Raw genomic sequence first — 18,321 nt, 5'->3', positions numbered from 1 at the left:
CATGGTGTAAAATGTAAATAAAACAATAATAAACAAATAAACTGAGCTAATAAACAAATGTTGTACTTATAATGGAGGATAACAAATATTTTCCGATTTTCAAAGAGGGATGTTTTCTAAGTTTATGAAAAATATTATCTTCGGTTTAATGGCAGTGATACATATCCAAAGGTTGGGAAAGGAGTCGTGTTTATTACCTTCTAGCATTCCTTCCTCTTCTAACAGCTGTCCGTAAAGGTCTGGAAACTGGCCAGACCAGTTGTTGGATCTTTAGGAGAGGAAAGTTGTCCTATTGTGGTCTGAAACAACATTTAGCTGCTCAACAGAGTCCTCTTTGTCTTATTTTGTGTTTCATGAAGCCCTAAATCTGGACAGCAAGCAGGCCAGACCAGCACCCGGACTCTGATATGAACCCATGTCGTTGAAGTAGATGCAGTCAGCAGTTTAGCACCATGTTGTTGAAATATGCAGGACCTTTCCTGAAAGACGCATTGCTTTGATGGGATTATATGCAAGAGTACACCTTTTGGGTTGCCTTTCTAGATGTGAAAGGTGGCAGTTCCACAGGCACTACTGCACCTACATATAATCAGAAATGCAGGCTTTTCAAATTTTCACTAATATTAAACTAGTTGAACAATCTTCTCTTTATTCCACAGGATGTGACATCCATGATTTCCATAAAAAATGAATGTGGACATATCTGACATACACAGCAGAGCGGTTTTCTTCTTAGCCTCACTCCATTTGAAAACAGGCTCAGAGAAGACGACAACATTTCTGCACCATGCTCATATGTGGCTTGTTTGCATGATACAACTTTCACCTGCATTTAATGCTCCTTTGATGTCGTCTACCTAACCTGTCCATTTAACCTAATTAGCTGCAACATGTTTCTTCTGGCGGGTTCTTTTCTTTTCACTGGTTTACTCGTCCAGCTTTTTGTCATCCCAATGACAATGTTTTAGATGTGCCACCAAATTCAAAATGTGCTCACATTTTTCATGAAATAGTCAAATCTTTTGATATTTGATTTGTTTGATAGCTTCTTTTGTCAATAAAACAATGCTTTATGTAATTTGCAAAGCATTGTATTCTGCTTTTAAACTTCACATACAGTGTTAATATATTTTTTTTTTTAAATGGGTTTTGCCCTTGAAACAGCTTTTAGGAAGTCTGGACATTACAACACATTCATGGACATCTGTTGAGGGGCCTCTGAGCAGAAATCACAGTTATGGCGCAATCATTAGTTGCTCTTATGATGGTTATTCATCAGTCAACAGTGATAAACAGTCATTTAGGTAAAAAATTAAGCTTTAAAATCCCTCATTTGATGCAGTTTTTCCCTTCATAACACTGTTGTCATTGTTCTCTCACAGTGCCACCACCGCTTTCCTCTTATATACATGGTGCTGAAGTTGCAAAGTGTCAGAGACTTAGAGATATTTAAAAATCTTATCATGCTTTTTTTTTTCCTTCTTATCACATGACCATAAAATTAAAGGCAGTGTGGAAGATTCTGGAAAAACGGTTCAAGCGAGCTACATTTTGAAAATACACAGTTCAAAAGTCCAAAACACTTTTGCTTTAGACTTCCGCCATGAAGCCACACCTCCACAGAAACATGTAACGCTTGATCCCGAGGGTTCACCGTATTTTGACGAAACATGCCATTCATTCCTAAAGACAGGATCCCGAAGTGGGTTGGGGGAAATTTTATGTGGACAGCCAAATAAAGTATTTTTCCTTGAGTTTGCTGTTTTGAACAATTGAATGTGAAGATAATCTATCAGCCACATGAGGAAACTTGTTCATTTTTTGCCACATTCATGCTTTTTGATTTTCCAGGAGCTTCCAGGAGTCTAGCTCCAGGTAGCCAAAACTGTAACCTGTTACTGCTCATAGTTCATAGTGTCTTTAATTATTTAAAGCTTATTTACTCCCAGTAAGTGTCTGATAACATAAGAAACTGAATAAGTTACCTACCACCTTTTCCTCCAGACACTGAACAGTTCTTCTCATCAACCACACAAACACTCACACACACACACACACACACACACACACACACACACACACACACACACACACACACACACTCTCTCTCTCTCTCTCTCTCTCTCTCATATTTACTCACTTGTTTAAAACCAGAGCTGCACTACTGGGTGGATCTGATAAGCACAAGTTACTGGATGCCAGGTTAAACCTCCAGATCTCCAGGGTAATCCCAAAATGATTTTGTGGGGGTAGAGTGGGGGACTATTGAAAAATACATTTATTCTACATTTATAATAATAATAAAAAAATAAAAAAAATAATAATAATAATAATCAGGGCTGTTAAAATTAAGTCAATGCAGAGATTATTCAGTGGCTTAATAGGTTATTTTTAATGCACAAACAATAACCCAAATTTGGCAATATCTCGACTAGAGAAGCTGAGTTTTGGCAAATGGGTTCTTTGTCACAACTGTGAAGATAATCTACCAAAACACCTTCATCCTCCTTTATTTCTGAATATACTGACAAATCTGCAGCCTTACATTTAGTAGAGAATGGCCCAAGCTAGACAAGTTGTGGTTTTCCCTTTTTCCTTTTTATAAGTGCTCCAAGCCTCGAGATTTGTGCACAAAAATGGGCACACGCAGAGGGGTTGAGGGGGGAGGCACAGATGGCAGTTGAGTTTGATATACATATTACCATCCTGTCATTTAAAACGGGCCGACTAAAGCGATTGGATGGTGTTTTTTCAGTTTTGTTTCACAGATGACTATTTTTTGTATTTTTGTGTCAGAGCATTGACTGTGATTAATAGAATGCAGTTGGAGTGTGAAGGGGACTTTAAGGAATATAGTAAAAAATGCTCGTGGAAAAAATCTCCCACCCTGCATTGATTCTTAGACAACACATTTAAAATTTGAGCGTGAATGAAAGCCCCTTAATTTGCTGTCAGATTATTCATCTTGTTTGGCATCACTGCAATGTATGTGGGCTTCACCTTTCTCTGGTTCGAGCAAACAAAAGGTGTCTCTCCATCTCTGACGCCTCCTCCAGTCTGTCAGCTCAACAATGGAATTTAGAAACTGGCTTTTTAAACATGTGGGCATGTTTCCTTTCAAACACGAGTCCTCGCTCTAACACAGTGGCAGGACACATAAACAGAGAATGTAGGTCAGTTAAACAGTTTGTGTCTGTTCTCTCCTTCCACGCCTGAACTAAACTGAGAGCAAATCAAACACATTGTTTGCCGTCGGTGACTCATCTCACCCGGATAAGCTGGAAAATGGAACAAGGTTCAACTTTACGCGCTTTGATGTTGCCCTCCTGCAGTTTTTGCGGGAATGTTTGGCGCATCCACCCAACAGTTATTGCCAACGCCTACCTGTCCGCTAGCGTGGCAACACCGTTGTCTGGCTGTTTAAGAGCAGCAGAGGTCCTGTTTCCCACAGACCTCCTGCGTGTGTTTAAAGCTGCATATCATTAAGTGGCATAAACCCTGTCAAGCTACTTGTAGTATGTGAAGAAAGAAGTGAGACAAAGTGTCAGGAAATTATATTAATTTAGTGAATTACAGGCAGTAAACACACAGGATCCTGCGTTTTTACATTTCATATAACACTACAGCTGGACAGTTCCAGGGTATTGAGCTTATGTGTGTGATATGTGTGTGAGTATATGGGACAAATGCCATCCAGTGTGGAAAACTGATTTTCTAACTACGAATGGTCTTGTAAAGGAAGCTGGGAGGGATTCCTGGTGGAGTTATACACGTTAAAGATATGGATATTGTTGACTTGCTCAAACTTTAAATTTACCATTGCAAACGTTTCTGCGAATGGAGAGTAAACATCAGTGATGGGAAGTAAATAGAAGTACAGGCAGGGGTAGGAAAAGCGTAAAACAAAGAACGATTGTTGATGAATAACAATAGCGATAAGAAGGTGAATATGATATATAAAAGGTGCACCTTCTTCCATTTCTAGCCTTTTAATGTCAGGACAAGTAAAAATGGGTGGGTGGGGTCTTTATTAGGTCTTAAAACTAATTCAGTTAAATAAATACTACTTCACATGAAATATTGCACACTATGCCATAGTTGAGTGAAGAAAAGTTTATCTTAAATCAAGTGGCAGGGTTTAGAAAACTAAGTGGCCTGCAGAAGCATTTTCAGCAGCAATAATGGTCATTTTATATGTGATGTTATCACCTTCTCACGTCGAACTTTGGCCTACTCTTCTTTACAACATTGCTTCAGATCATTGAGGCTTACAGACATGTTCTCTAAGTCCTGCTACAGCATTTGAATTAGGTTAAGGTCTGGACTTTGAGTCATTGCAACACTTTCGTTCTTTTTTTCTTTTCTTTTTCAGTTATTCTGTTGTAGATTTGCAGTGATGTTTGGGATCACTGTCCTGCTGCAAGACCCCTTTTCAGTCAAGCTTTAACCATCAAATGGCCTTGCATTTGACTCCACATTGCTTCTGTATACAGAGGAGTTCACAGTCAACTCAGTGACTTTCAGGTGTTTGATTTGCAGCAAAACACGCCTACGCCTCATGGATATATATACAATACTTTTTTACAGTCAAGTGGTGCGGCAGGTCAGAGATGAGCAAAGATATGATGGCTGTGTGAACGGCAGGCAGTCCAGCAGGCAGGCAGGTCAACAATGCAATGGGTGAACAAACAATCTGGCGATGACTGGAGGACCAAACAGATTTAAATACTGTTGCTGGTTGCAGATGGGAAAAAGGTAACATTTACAGTCGCCAAGGGAACAGGCACACCCATAGCAGCAGGGGCAATGGGTCTCATTCAGTTCAGGGCTTTGAGGTTTTATTATTATTATTATTTCATTATTTTATTACTGTCATTGTTTTCATGACAGAGAGGAGCAGAAAGTCTGGTTCTATATCTCATTTGTGAGAGTAAAAAATTTGATTATATTTTGTAAGGGGTGTTTTAAGTTATTTTTAAACAGGTCCCCCCAAAAAATTCAGATTTTCCAAGAAATTTAAAAAATACAAATTTTAACAATCATATATGTGTTTTTCATCTCAACAAAATAATACTATATTGTTTAAAACAAAACAAACAAAAAAACATTTTAGGACTTATTTTAGGGTGCACTGACCCTTTAAGTCAATGTCACTGGATCAGATCAGTAATATTTTGGTATACAGATAAAAACTCTCTCCCACATCAACCAGCTCTGGTGGAGAAGTCCATGTTTATTAACTAATGAATACAAGATTTCAGACAGTGCATCGTGAATCTGAATACAAAGTGTGGGGCAACAAATAACAATTTAAATAAATAGAATTAGCAAAAGCATAACACGTAGAAAAAATGTGGACAAAAACAATGAGTCTAAATATTTGTTAAAAGTTATATAAAGTGACATAAGAATATAACTGAAAAGATGAAATCAGTAAAAATGTATCATTCTTCCTTGATTTAAAAAAAAAAAAAAGACCTAAAATGATTTACGAATGTCATTTCATCATATCCTACTACCAGTGTTTTCTTTAATTGCCTTTAATTGCTCGTCATGGGAACACCTTATATAACTATGTCAACATATAAACATCCTTAAAAAAACATGTGTTTACTTGGTCTGCAAAGCAAGTACACTACAACATTCCTCTCTTGTACCAAGACTTGGCTTCAGATCTGCCCTTCTCTTGGCCTCCTTTGTGGACTTCTGAACATCCAGCTCTAGCTCTAATCCACCCATCTGTCCTGCTTTGATGAAGATTTTGGGACAATGTAGTGTGTGACAAAACACCCTGTAGTCCACCATAATATACATTCACATCCTCTTTATGCAGATATAAAAGAGACTGACCAGCTACAGTGTTCAGCAGTCTGTTCTCCCATCTGCATGCAAGTTGACCAGCTTGTTTTCTATGTTGAATACACTGACAAAGCTCTGAAAGCTGCGTAGCAGAAAGCTGGGACGTGTGAGGTGAAATGGGCGATTTGGAAATGCATACAAGTTTTTTTATTTTGCTTTCCATAATTATTTTTCCTTTTATTAAAATTTATATGTGATAAACACAACCAACAACATCACTCACCAGAAGGACTAATAATGTTACTCTACATAACAACCGCATCACTTAAAGTACCCACATTTTTAATGTGTAGTGTACATAGACTACACACTAAATGAGAAATGTTGATTACTTTAAAATATTTTAAAATATATACTTTTATGATGTAGTTTATTACAGCGGAGTTCTTTGTCTCTTTGAATGCCACTGTCTTGCAGGTTTTAGTTGTTTTCCTGCTTAAGCAAACCTGATTTATATTAAATGGATCTCCTCAAACCTGCTACTGAGGTATAAATTTGAGACAGGTGATATGGAAACATCTAAAACCTGGAAGACAATGGCTCTCAAGGACCAGATATGAGGAAACATGTATTTGATATTGGTATTATTGGGGTGGTAAAACGCAGTCTTCCAGCTGAAGCTTCAAAGCTGTTTGAGGGAAAAACTGAATAACAACTGAGTGACGATTTGAATCAAAGGAAAAAGGAGAGATTATGTGAAAGCAGCTGCAGTGAGTGTTCAGTCAGACCAGTTAAAAGTATGTGACTGTCACATACAGATAAGGACAGATAACTTCATTCAGACCTCCTTGTTTCTGTGAACCAAACTCTCACAACCACCGACAATCCAACTGCATTATAAAAATCCAAGTGGGCACACAAAAAAGGCTGAAACTTGAAAACAAACAAAAAAAACATTCTTGTCTGAGATGAAAGACTTTGTTCTGGTTAATAATTTAGTTTAGCTAATAATTGATAACTTAGGCACATACTCTAATGGCTCTTAAATAATTACATGCAACAAAGACCATATTTGTGTCATGTTCTCCCAGCATGTTTTTGTCCAGTTGTAGCTTGTTTTCTTTTGATTACCTCATGCAGTTATGCCCCCAATCTAATATGTTACCTAATTCATTCCTTTTGGGGCAGAACACAAAGTAAAACTTTAGCACAGAAATACTGCGCATTTAAAGTTGCAAGTGAGCCAATAAAATGGTTCAAAATAACAAGCTGGAGCTTTGCAATTCTCTCATTCTTGAAAGAATCATCACAAACTTATTAGCAGATGCTGCCAGTGGATGGTACAGTGGAAGCGTTACTGGAGAGTCACTTAATCATTTTTGAGTGTAAAGTCTCAGAGCATTCTTTAAGAAATTAAGCTGTGGAAGTAATAAAAAAAAAAAATGTATGCAACATGCATTAAGTGGATGACACCAAGCACCGTGATTTAGAACTAAATTTAACCATTTGGTGTGCAACTTTAATAAATGACCTGCAATAAGTGCCTGAGGTAATGTCCTGCTTACACACATTGCGGTGAGATCTTGAACCTGCGTGAGTAGTGCATAAGGTTGAGTATTCTAACCAGTTTGGACTTTATTGTATGTTTATTGATCTTCTTTCCTTGGTCACTATGTACAGTTTCTCATCATTTTCATCATCATCATCCAAAAAAAAATAAAAATAAAAAATAAAAAATTTTTTTATATATATATATATATATATATATATATATATATATATATATATATATATATATATATATATATAAGCAAACTTGAACCTCTTGTTAAGCAAACTACACCAAATCTAACAATGGTTGTGCTAACAGAAGTCTTTCTGTGTGGAGTTTGAATGTTCTACCCATGTATGTGTGCGTTCTCTCTGGGTATTCCGGCCTCCTCCACACATAAGACACAGCACAAAGACATAGGCCTTCACTGTAAATTCTCATTAGCAATGAGTATAAGTGCTTGTTGTCTCTGTTGGCCCTGAGATGGACTGGTAACCTGTCTAGGGTGTATCCTGCCTCTCAATTTCCAGACGTGGCAATTCCTGGTCCAGAAAGTAAAAGTCCTGTCTGGCAGCTGTTCCGACCAGTCACCAAATGAGCTGAATTTAATGAGCAGAGTTTATTTGCCAGGTAAACAAGTCTGTTGGTGAAAACACCTGTTCTAAATGTACAAGTAGATCCAAAAACATGGCAGGACTTTTACTTTCTGGACCAGGAATTGCCACCTCTGTTAATTGCTAATTGCTGGGACAGGCTCCAGCTTCCCTGTGACCCTGAATTGGACTAAACTGTATAAAATAAGACTAGATTCTTAGACAGATGTCAGATAGTGTAGTTTAGCAGCCTCTGCTTAGCCTAAACGACAAGCTTTAATCTTAATCATACTTCATGTAAATCCATATCCTCTGTTTTTTTGCATGGGGTTTGCATGGGGTGGTATAGACTTCAGGTAGCTGCTCCTTAAAACGATCCATTCATTGTTGAGCTTTTTGCACCAGCAAAAAAAACAAAAGCAGAAATGACAACTTTCAGCTTCCCGCTTTACTGCATTAATCACACCCACACCCGATTTCTGATGAACCACGAAAGGAAAAGTTATGCAAAGCTGATGTTTTAAGAACAATCTGGAAGAAATTCCAAACCAGAACTATGAGGGGAAAAAAATCATGTCATTCTTTTCCTGCAGCTCTGATCGTAAGAACAGCTTCCTCTTTTCCTGTGGCATATAGCCATTAAATCAAAAGTTATCTTAGCGTAGTATCTTTCTCTTTAGACAAGAAACTAGCTAACAGTGTGCCACTTTATGAGATGAAACAAATTAGCTCAGCTTTTTTTTCATCTCTACCTATATGGAAAGAAATCCGTAAGCTTATCTGTCTTGCAACTGTCAACGAAATAATGCTAATGATACATGACAAATATTACAAGAGATAGTTCAGAGTTTTTCTTGCAGCAACTCTTGTTCCTAGCTATACGTCAGTCATAATAACAAACATCCCAAAGTCTTAATTTCCATTAATAACACCAGACAGAGTTAAGGACTTTTTCTATAAAATGAAGAAACACTCACTGGAGTATAATTTATTAGTGTGGTAAGTGCTGCATCCATAGAACATGTCAGCCTTTCAGCGGCCTTTCCTGCACAATCTTCTAATATCTCACAGTAAAAACATTGTGCAGACATGAAGTTGGCAGTAAAAAAACAGGTTTATCTCAGCCTATCAAAACACACTGACAGCACAGAAACAGAATGCATAATGGTTATGAGACAGCACACTCCCAAAGAGGAACGTGATGTCATTTCATCAAAATTATAGTGTAAAATGGAAGAAAAGCAGAAACTGGCACACTACTAAAGTTTTCTGGGGATACTTTAATCTATTCCAGCTTCTAAGTTGGGAAAACACAGATTACATAAGAGCAGGCTGCATGTATTCCTGAGCCTCCGAGTGTGTGTGCAGCAGTTGAGGTGAGAAGTTGGTTAGTTGAACGTTTGACTGGGTTTATCACACAGGTCTCTAAGTTACACTCAGGTACACAGCTTTAGCTGAATAAATGCGGCAGTCAGGAGTAAAATGTCTCTGCGTATATAACAAGCTCACAGCTGATGTATTCGTAGCGACGCAGAAAATAAAAATTCCTGACAGTACTCGAGGAATAGAAAATGACTAGCTCTAATTACATTGCGACTCCATCCAAATGAAATTAATATCAAACAGCAAGTACATACTTTGTCAAGGGGTCCAACAATAATAAACTATCTCTTTCAGAACACTGTCAGCTGCTGTTTTTCTGTTTAACAGTCTTAAAAATGTATTTATGATCTTCAAACATAAAGAAAATCAAACAGGTTGTTGGACTTTAAGGTTTAGTGACTTGACCGATATCTTTAAGCAAAAATATTTTTTGTTTCTATGTTTTTTTTACACATGGATTTACTGGCTTTCTTGTTTATATGTTTTATTTATTCATATGGGTTTTTTAAAAAATAAATTTCAGTTTAAATCAAAATATGATTTGAAGTTTCACAGTTCAAATTTTTTTTCACAAATTTCACACATGGATTAAATGTATTAAGTTTGCGCCTGGCTGCACAGTGGTGCAGTGGTTAGCACTGTGGCCTCACAGCAAGAAGGTCGCTGGTTCGATCCTTGGCTGGTTTGGTCAGTGTGGAGTTTGCATGTTCTCCCCGTGTATGCGTGGGTTCTCTCCAGGTACTCCAGCTTCCTCCCACCATCCAAAGACATGCATGTTAGGTTAATTGGTCACTCTAAATTGCCCCTAGGAGTGAGTGTGAGCATGAGTGTGGTTGTTTGTCTCTCTGTGTGTGGCCCTGCAATGGACTGGCAAGCTGTCCAGGGTGTACCCTGCCTGTCGCCCAAAGCCAGCTGGGATAGGCTCCAGCTTCCCCGCGACCCTGAATTGGAATAAGCGGTTTGGAAAATGAATGAATGAATGAATGAAGTTTGCGCCTGTGTTAAATCAGAATTATGCAGATAATTCTTCTTTTGTCTAATGGTATCATTGATATCATTAGACAGAGGGGCCATTTGTTAAATCCAGAAGGTCGTTAACACTTTCAAGACCACCAAGAAGATGAAACTGAATCCGGTGCATAGTATAAAAGTTTCTTAATCCATTTTAGATCTGTAGCAGCTGTTTCTGAAACTTGGACAGCTGTAGCTATAGAAACAAAAGTTGCAGCTAATTAATTCTTTTATTCTAAAAAGGAAATGTTTCAGCATTCATTATGATGTGATTAGGTTTTACAAACATTTGAATGTAAATCCAAAGCTAGCTCTAGGAAGAATCTAGGCAGAAATGTGAAGAGGGCATCATGCGTTCATATCATGCTTCATCCTATTTTTTTTTTGTTTTGTTTTCTTAATGGGACTGTGTTGTTAGCAGAGAAATGGATCTTACTTTGTCAGGCTTCTGCCCAAATACCTGTCCAACTTGGATGTCCCACCTGAAACTAAAGCTCCTGCTGGTATACCTCTTAGGGCAGGGGTCGGCAGCTAGATTTGCCCTGGCCAAAATGTTTCTAACCCATTTGAACCAGACCAAAATTACCTCTTTGCAGCTAAAATCTGTTTTTTCCTCACTAAATTCTATTGCTTCATTGTGTTTATACATTTATTCACATATCACTATATATTAAATCATTATACTCAAGTGGAAACTAAAAAACAGATTTGTATTCTGGGTTTGTTATCTTTTTAATATTGCGTGGGCTCTAATGTCCTTTATTGCTCAGCAGAAGATGACAAAGTGGGTCAGGGAGATGTTAGAATTGATACCCTGATTGCGTGGAAAAAGCATTCAGCTCAAACAAAACCAGTTATTTCCCTCCTCTTTCTGTCTAGTATTATTTGTCCTGAAGTACAACATTTATTTGAGGATTTAGTAACCATACTGCTCTGGTCTGTTGCCTCCGGAAAACTGCACAAAACAGCTGTTCAACTTTCTGCCTCCAAACTGAGCTCGGGTAGCTGGAGAGAGGCGCACACGTCAGAATACATTAGGGGTCCACTTGAGTACTCCAGTGGAAACTAAAAAACAGATTTGTATTCTGGGTTTGTTATCTTTTTAATATTGTGTGGGCTCTAATGTCCTTTATTGTTCAGCAGAAGATGACAAAGTGGGTCAGGGAGATGTTAGAATTGACACCCTGATTGCGTGGGAAAAGCATTCAGCTCAAACAAAACCAGTTATTTCCCTCCTCTTTCTGTCTAGTATTATTTGTCCTGAAGTGCAACGTTTATTTGAGGATTTAATAACCGTGCTGCTCTGGTCTGTTGCCTCCTGAAAACTGCATGAAACAGCTTTTAAACTTTCTGCCTCCAAACCGAGCTCAGGTGACTGAGAGGAGGAGAAGCTGCAGCTAACTTCAAGGTAAAGTCCCCTCACTTTACCCAGCAGCGGTGAAGCAGCCGACACAGGACTCTGCTGGAACTACAAGAGCTGTGGGATTTTATTGCTAAAGCTCGTAAACATTCACAGCTAAACAAGCAGTTTGTCACAGCTAACGTCTTCTGACGTGTGCACCTCTCTCCAGCTCAACCATTCTTAAAGTGGCCACGCTGTTCTGATAATCAACATCATCATGGCTTCTTATTGACAAATAACTATTGCAATACCTCCTCAAAATAATCTGTAATCTGGTGGGCCAGATGTTATTGTCTGCAGAACCGAAGGTTGCCAGATGCTGACCACTGTAGTAGAAGTAGTAGGAAGCTTCTGCTTTTTCTGCAATTAGATTAGAATTGGATGTTGCCTTGTAGGGCAAGGTGTTTGTTTAAGGGAGCGTTCCCCCCTCTTACCTCTAGCACCTCTCTGTGTATATCTATTTAACTGTCACTTAGCCCAAACACAAGAAAGAAACTGTCTGTGACAGCTGAAACACTTAGTTAGGTTTACAAGACTAATTTAAGACAACCCACAACCTTCTGGGGTAATGTTGTAAGGACAGTTGGAACCATCATAGAGTTCATTTGGAGAGCACTGCATCAGTTTGTTTATAGGTGGAGAAAGAAAAGAAAACACTTCAAAAAGTAAAACATGGTGAACATATGATGTGAAGAACACAGGTTTTTCATAACAAAGGCCTGCAGCAAACATCTAAATAATGACTCAGGAGCATAAGACTGACTTTTAAACTGACCAGTCATAGCAAAGTGAAACCGATGTAGATCCCTTTAAAAAAGAACTAATACATTTCTGTTAAAAGGTACAAACTTAAAAGCAGCTTGAATACTGTTAAATTACCTGCAGATAGGTGTGAAATGCAAAACAGGAATCATTCACACGCTGTCACTGCAAACTTTGGATTTGCAGTTAATATTGTATCAATTATGTTATGAACTCAAAGTCAAGACCTGCCATTTATACTAATCATCAACCTTTTTCAGGTTAAAGGATGCTAAGATGTGAGGTGAAAATAAAACTGGGCTAACCACAGTGGGTGTGTCTCTGAGTAGCAGGTCCTGACTTTAGCCACAGAAATGTGGTTTAAAATGGCAGTTATATGGTACCGAAGCAGCGGAAATAAACAAAATAATGTAAACTTTTCCTTCATTTCTAAAACAGATTAGTACTTCCTTCCAAACTGTCATGGTCCTTTGGTTTGTACAAATACAAATTTGCTCGCTGCGTGTTTATCCGTAATACAAATTATACTTTTAGTACAACTGCATCAGAGCAAGTCCTCCAAACAGGGATTGGATGTTTTACTGGACAACACTTCAGCAGAATATATGCAGGTTATTTGAAAGCTTTGAACCAGCTGAAACCAGATGCAGCACGCTTTCCCTGATCACTATCCACTGCCTTGCCCACCATAATACAACAACCCATACAATAAATTCACATTAATCCCATCTTCTGTGGTCCAACTGCATCTTAGGGAGGCTGTTCTTCATCTTTCATGCATGCAGCTTTACAATTTATCCTTTAATATCTTTTATTTTTTTAATTCATAAAGACATTAAAGGCTAAATAAAAACATAAATAGAAGTATCTGTGTTTATAAGCTTTATGCAAACCATAATAGCCAAAGATTTCAGGACTCACAAACATTACCTGATGCTCTCACAGGCATCTTTTGTTACACCCCTGTTGATCATAACTGTAAAGGCGACTGCTACCCACAAACACTTGCAGCAGCAGGCATTCTCCATGGACAATTAGGGCTTATAAGTATACAAGCTGATATTCAATATACAACAGACAGAAAGCATGTGATCAGTGTGATCCCTTTAACAAACAATAGACCAGCAGCAGACGTGTTGTAAACATCCCCAGCTTCAAACTCTACTGTCTAACCAGGAGTTGGACAGACAATAGAGGAGCCAGACGCACATGAACACTTATCCTGAGGACAATAGTTTCTAACAGGTTGCGTTACATTTTCCTCTAATTAAATCTATCATTCCCATAATTATAATCACCCTTTCGTGTGAAGTTTTCATGAAACAGTCCAGAAGATCTTTTCAAAAGGAAAAAAAAAAGAAAAAAAAAAAGATTGAACTGTTTACATAAACAGGCTTATTTTTCTATTTAAGTAAAGGTTTGTGTTAAAAGGCGATAAATGCCGCACATGCAGAGCTCTTACCGGACTGCAAGCGATGCTGCCTCGTTCTGTTTACATCCCAGGAGTTTTGTTTTTGTCCTGATCGCTCGCGCGTCTCACAGACACAAATCTCGACCTCACTTCCATGTGCTCGCGACCAGGACCACGCGCTCAGGGGAGAGCTTTGGATATGGCGCATGACGTCACAGCGAGACTAGAGAGCCGCTTGAAAAATCGTCACAGAATGAGCTGTGATGCAGGTATGTTGAAATAATGAACTGTCTGTGGGATTTCCTAAGATAATGCTTATTATTTATGTTTTATGTTCATATCTTGAGATACATTTTTTTTTAAGAAACCTGACGTATCATCCAAATTGATCGAAGAAATGCACATTTTTGGCTAAAAACACACATTTTGACTATCATGTTGTCTGCAGGAGGAACTTTAATGAACGTGAGAACACATTTTAAGCAGATGGTTTAGTTTTCATGCACCTATAGTTAAATCCTGGCATGGTTTGCATCAGATTTCCCTGGACATCGTTTATCCACACAAGTAAACTACTGTCCAGGTTTATGATGTACTGACATGAGGCACCAAAAACAAAATACTCAGGAGGATAACTGTGATATGGTGTACCTACACGTGTGAAATGTGTCTATCTTTGCAGAAATGACCATTTATGTACATTACAGCATAGAAATGGTAAGACTTTATAACTTTACAGCTCAAGTTTATTAAAGGTTTCTTCATACATGATCTGCTTACCTTGTCTTCTTTACAAAACTTGTACTTGCATGCATACTAAAGAATTTCTCAACTTAAACCTTTGCATGCCTCATGTGAGCATCATTCCAGAAACTATTTATCCCTGAATATTTATTCAAATAATGTAGTTATGTGACTGTACGTCTCTTTGTGTGAATGTAGTTCATAGAGCTGTGTAGAAATGTTTGAGAAGTGTCTTTTCACGGTAAGAACAAGGACACACATTCAAGAAAACATTTTATATTTCAAAAGGAAACTAGGAACATAATGCAAAAAAAAAAAACAAAACAAATAAAAAAAAACTGGGGGTCTGAACATCCAGACATTTGAAAAATACATCTCTTTAGAAAATATTATGTACAAAACATAAAAACTTATTTTAGTTTGGGCCTCCAACAGGATAGCCACATTTTTAACATTTTATTAATAAAAATAAAATTTTAAATATCTAATTAACTTCAGCTGAGGCAGTTTTAACATTGAAATCAAACGAGATTCCAAAACAACTCAACCCATTTTGCATTTGCATGCAACAACTGTACAACAAGTCTTCAACTTGCATTGGAAAAAAAACAAAAAAAAAAACAAAACAGAAAAGTCTGATTCAAAATTTCAAGCACGAGTACTTTGCAGTTGTGCAAGCCTCTGCTTTAAAAGTTCACTTTTCCTTCTCAGCTGCTCTTTCATTGAGAGGAGTCTCTGCTCGTCCGACTGCATGCTGTAGATGCACTCTGTAGCTTTCTTCAGGATCACCACCTTGGCTGCCTTCTCGTTGTTGGCCACCTCTGGGATCTCATCCCGCAGGGCGAAGAAGCTCAGCTTGAGCTCATTCCTCCTTTGACGCTCCAAAACGTTATGAGTCCTTCTCTTGTCATAGTCCTCCGTGTCGGATGTCCGGGGGCTTGAACACTTACGGTTGCTGCTGATCTGTTTGAGGACCCTGCTGTGACTGCTGCTGCTTCCGCCGCCTCCTCCCCCCCCATTGCTGCTACTCTCCAGCTTCAGCCTCTTGACAGCCGGCTGCTCGTGCTTCATGGATGGATGGGCGGCATAATTATGCTGGTGGGTGGAGACGTGGCACCTCTTCAGCACAAGTGGGCTGGGATGTCTGGTCTCCAGTGGGCTGGGGTCACATCGCTTCACTGCCTGCCTCTTCTCCACCGTGACAACATCGATCTCCTCTTCCTCCTGGTCCTCTTCATCATCGTCGTCGTCGTCATCATCCTCTCCATCTTCATCTTCTACAAAAACAAATAAAGAACATTGTCAGAAGCAAAGTCCTTGCTTACATGTCACAGTAGCAAGAGTCCCTGCTGTCTACCTGCCCCTCTCCATCAATGAGCTGTTACTTAACATGCACAACGTGCCTACACCTTCAAGCTAATCACAGCAATCTTAACATGACACTGGTGGAAGCGGCTGTGTTTTGTTTTGTTTTTCCCTGCCTGACAATCTGACTGCAAATCACATTACATGAAGATTTTACACCATATTCTTCTCATCAGTGTAAAACAATCCATGCCCTTTACAACCCTTGTTCACTCAGCAAAGAGGGAAAGTCTTGTTTGCACAGAGGGGTGTGTCTGCAGACATATGCATGTTCAGCTTACCTGAGTCACTACAACTACTGCTGCTGCCGCTGTTGGGCGGCGTGTCGAGTCCCAAATCTTTACTGGGCAGCGTCCCTGTGCTGTGCTTGGGCGTCTCCGCAATGGGATATGGAAAAACCACAGATGGATCAATGCACTCTGACGCGGATGTGTTCAGGTCTTGCAGGTAGCTGGTGTTAAGCTTCCACGCGGCGGGGTCTGCAACGTCCGCCGCCGCTGTGTCCTTCCGCGCGGCATGCAGGGAGGCGAGCCGCTCGGACACTACTTTCTTCAGCTTGGCCGCCGCGGAGAAACCGCTCCACATACAGTCCTGGATGATGATAGACTTGAGGAAGGTTTGCGAGTAATCAGAGTCGCAGATGATGCTCTGGTTGACCACGTCGTCGCCCAGAAACTCGGTTACCATCTCCAGCTGATCCGCGGTGGAGGGGAAGAGACTGGACAGGGACGGCCGGCGGCTCGGGGAGAGGGGAGGGGTCGGTAGTAGTTCAAATTTCTTCCAGATGTCTTCGCTCGGTGCCGGAGGCTGAAGCTGTTGAGGGTAGAAATCCTCCTCCTCGTTGTCATAGTAGAAATAAGGCTGGAGAGAGTCGTAGTCGTAGTCGTAATTCTTACTCGTCAAACCTGAATTCAGCGGCATGTCGTCCTTGGTGACGCCCTCCTTATGGCGAAGCTGAATGAAGAGGGGAAAGAAGCTCATTAGAGGTTTCTAGAAGGTCTGGGAGTTTGAATCAGACAGCTGTTTGTCACGGATCCTGCAAACATTAAGTGTGAGCAAGATCACATGGTCGCTCCAAAACACCGACACTACGAGCACGCATTGCGTGCATGCACCGGTGCTGCTGCAGCAGGTGCTCTTACGAGCTGGGTACAGATAGTAAAAGAACTACAGGAGGGGGAAAACCCGCCTTTACTACTCAGCTCCTGACATTGCACTAATGCGTTTTTGACTAAATTACCGTGGGAAGCTGCAGAAACCCGCTCTCTCCCTTACCTTTGAAATTTTAGACTGTGGGTGAAAGAAGACGTAAACGCAGTGGCGGAATAAAGGGCAGCAAAGTTATTCCAGTGCGATAGCAACATTAAATCCTTCCACAGAGGCGTCGTATTGGCTTCCAGTCAGGCTCTGTGAAGCATGCATGCAGAGTTAAAAGGCTGCAGCAGCAATTCGTTGAAGACGACGCACAGTCTGTCATCAGCGGCGTGACACTCACAGCTGAGAGCCTAGTGGGCTGCAATAAAAACAGCCGCAGTACTCCGCACCGTGTATCCTTCCGCAAGATTTTTTTTTCCCGCGAAGCGGTCGCCGACGTTGATTAAGTAGCTCAACCCAAATATCTTTTTAAAATTTATTTGTATTATTTTTTAAACTCGTTTAAGACCTTAACATTTATAAAACTTCACGTTTAATCTCCTCTCTCGATATATTTGTCGGTTTTTTTTTTCATTAATATTACGCCAGGTCCATTTACAAAAGTGGGAGGGGTCATAGAGTATTGACGGCATGCAAAAAAAAAAAAAAAAAAAAAAAATGCAAGAAGTAAAGGACGTTATTTTACAACCCCGCCAAAAAGCACAAAGAACATTAAAGTGGCCCCTGTTATCTGTTAAAACAGTCTTCATTCCGCTCGTCAGGTTTGCAGCCTGAAGATGCATAAATCAATCACTTTTACATTAACCACATCGTTGCTGTTTGTGTGTGTTTTTGTTTTCTTCTAAATACCAAATGCATGGAAATAAAACTTACGTAAAATACGTCTGTTTTGTGCATCGATTTCGCAAATGCTTACAGGTGCAGAACCTTACCTCGGTCTGCCTGCAGCCCCTGACAGCTCTGAACCGGCTGAAACAGGTGATTTCAACAACATTAAATGACTGCGGTTTAGCGAGTTTCTGTAAATATACACATAGTTAAATGGTTGAAAACTTGCCTGCATCCAAATAATGAAACTCGCTCTGGAGTTGAACAGATTGGCACCAATTGACTACAGGAAGGAAGCAATTAAAGGAATCAGATG

General features: G+C 39.5%; 1 protein-coding gene across 1 annotated transcript; it reads right to left on the bottom strand.

Annotated features, from left to right (window-relative positions):
• Nucleotides 1-14,924: 14,924 nt before the first annotated feature.
• Nucleotides 14,925-17,492, bottom strand: myca (MYC proto-oncogene, bHLH transcription factor a). Its single transcript, XM_079260155.1, has 3 exons — nt 17,298-17,492; nt 16,304-16,976; nt 14,925-15,934 (listed from the first exon to the last, which is right to left on the bottom strand). The coding sequence occupies exons 2-3, from the start codon at nt 16,941-16,943 to the stop codon at nt 15,306-15,308; spliced, it is 1,269 nt and encodes a 422-aa protein (XP_079116281.1). The 5' UTR covers nt 16,944-16,976; nt 17,298-17,492; the 3' UTR covers nt 14,925-15,305.
• Nucleotides 17,493-18,321: the final 829 nt, after the last annotated feature.

Source organism: Telmatherina bonti, assembly GCF_933228915.1.
Source record: "Telmatherina bonti genome assembly, chromosome: 20".
Classification (NCBI taxonomy): Eukaryota; Metazoa; Chordata; class Actinopteri; order Atheriniformes; family Telmatherinidae; genus Telmatherina; species Telmatherina bonti.
Note: the sequence above shows the minus strand (reverse complement) of the source record. Positions and strands in the feature narration are given on the sequence as shown.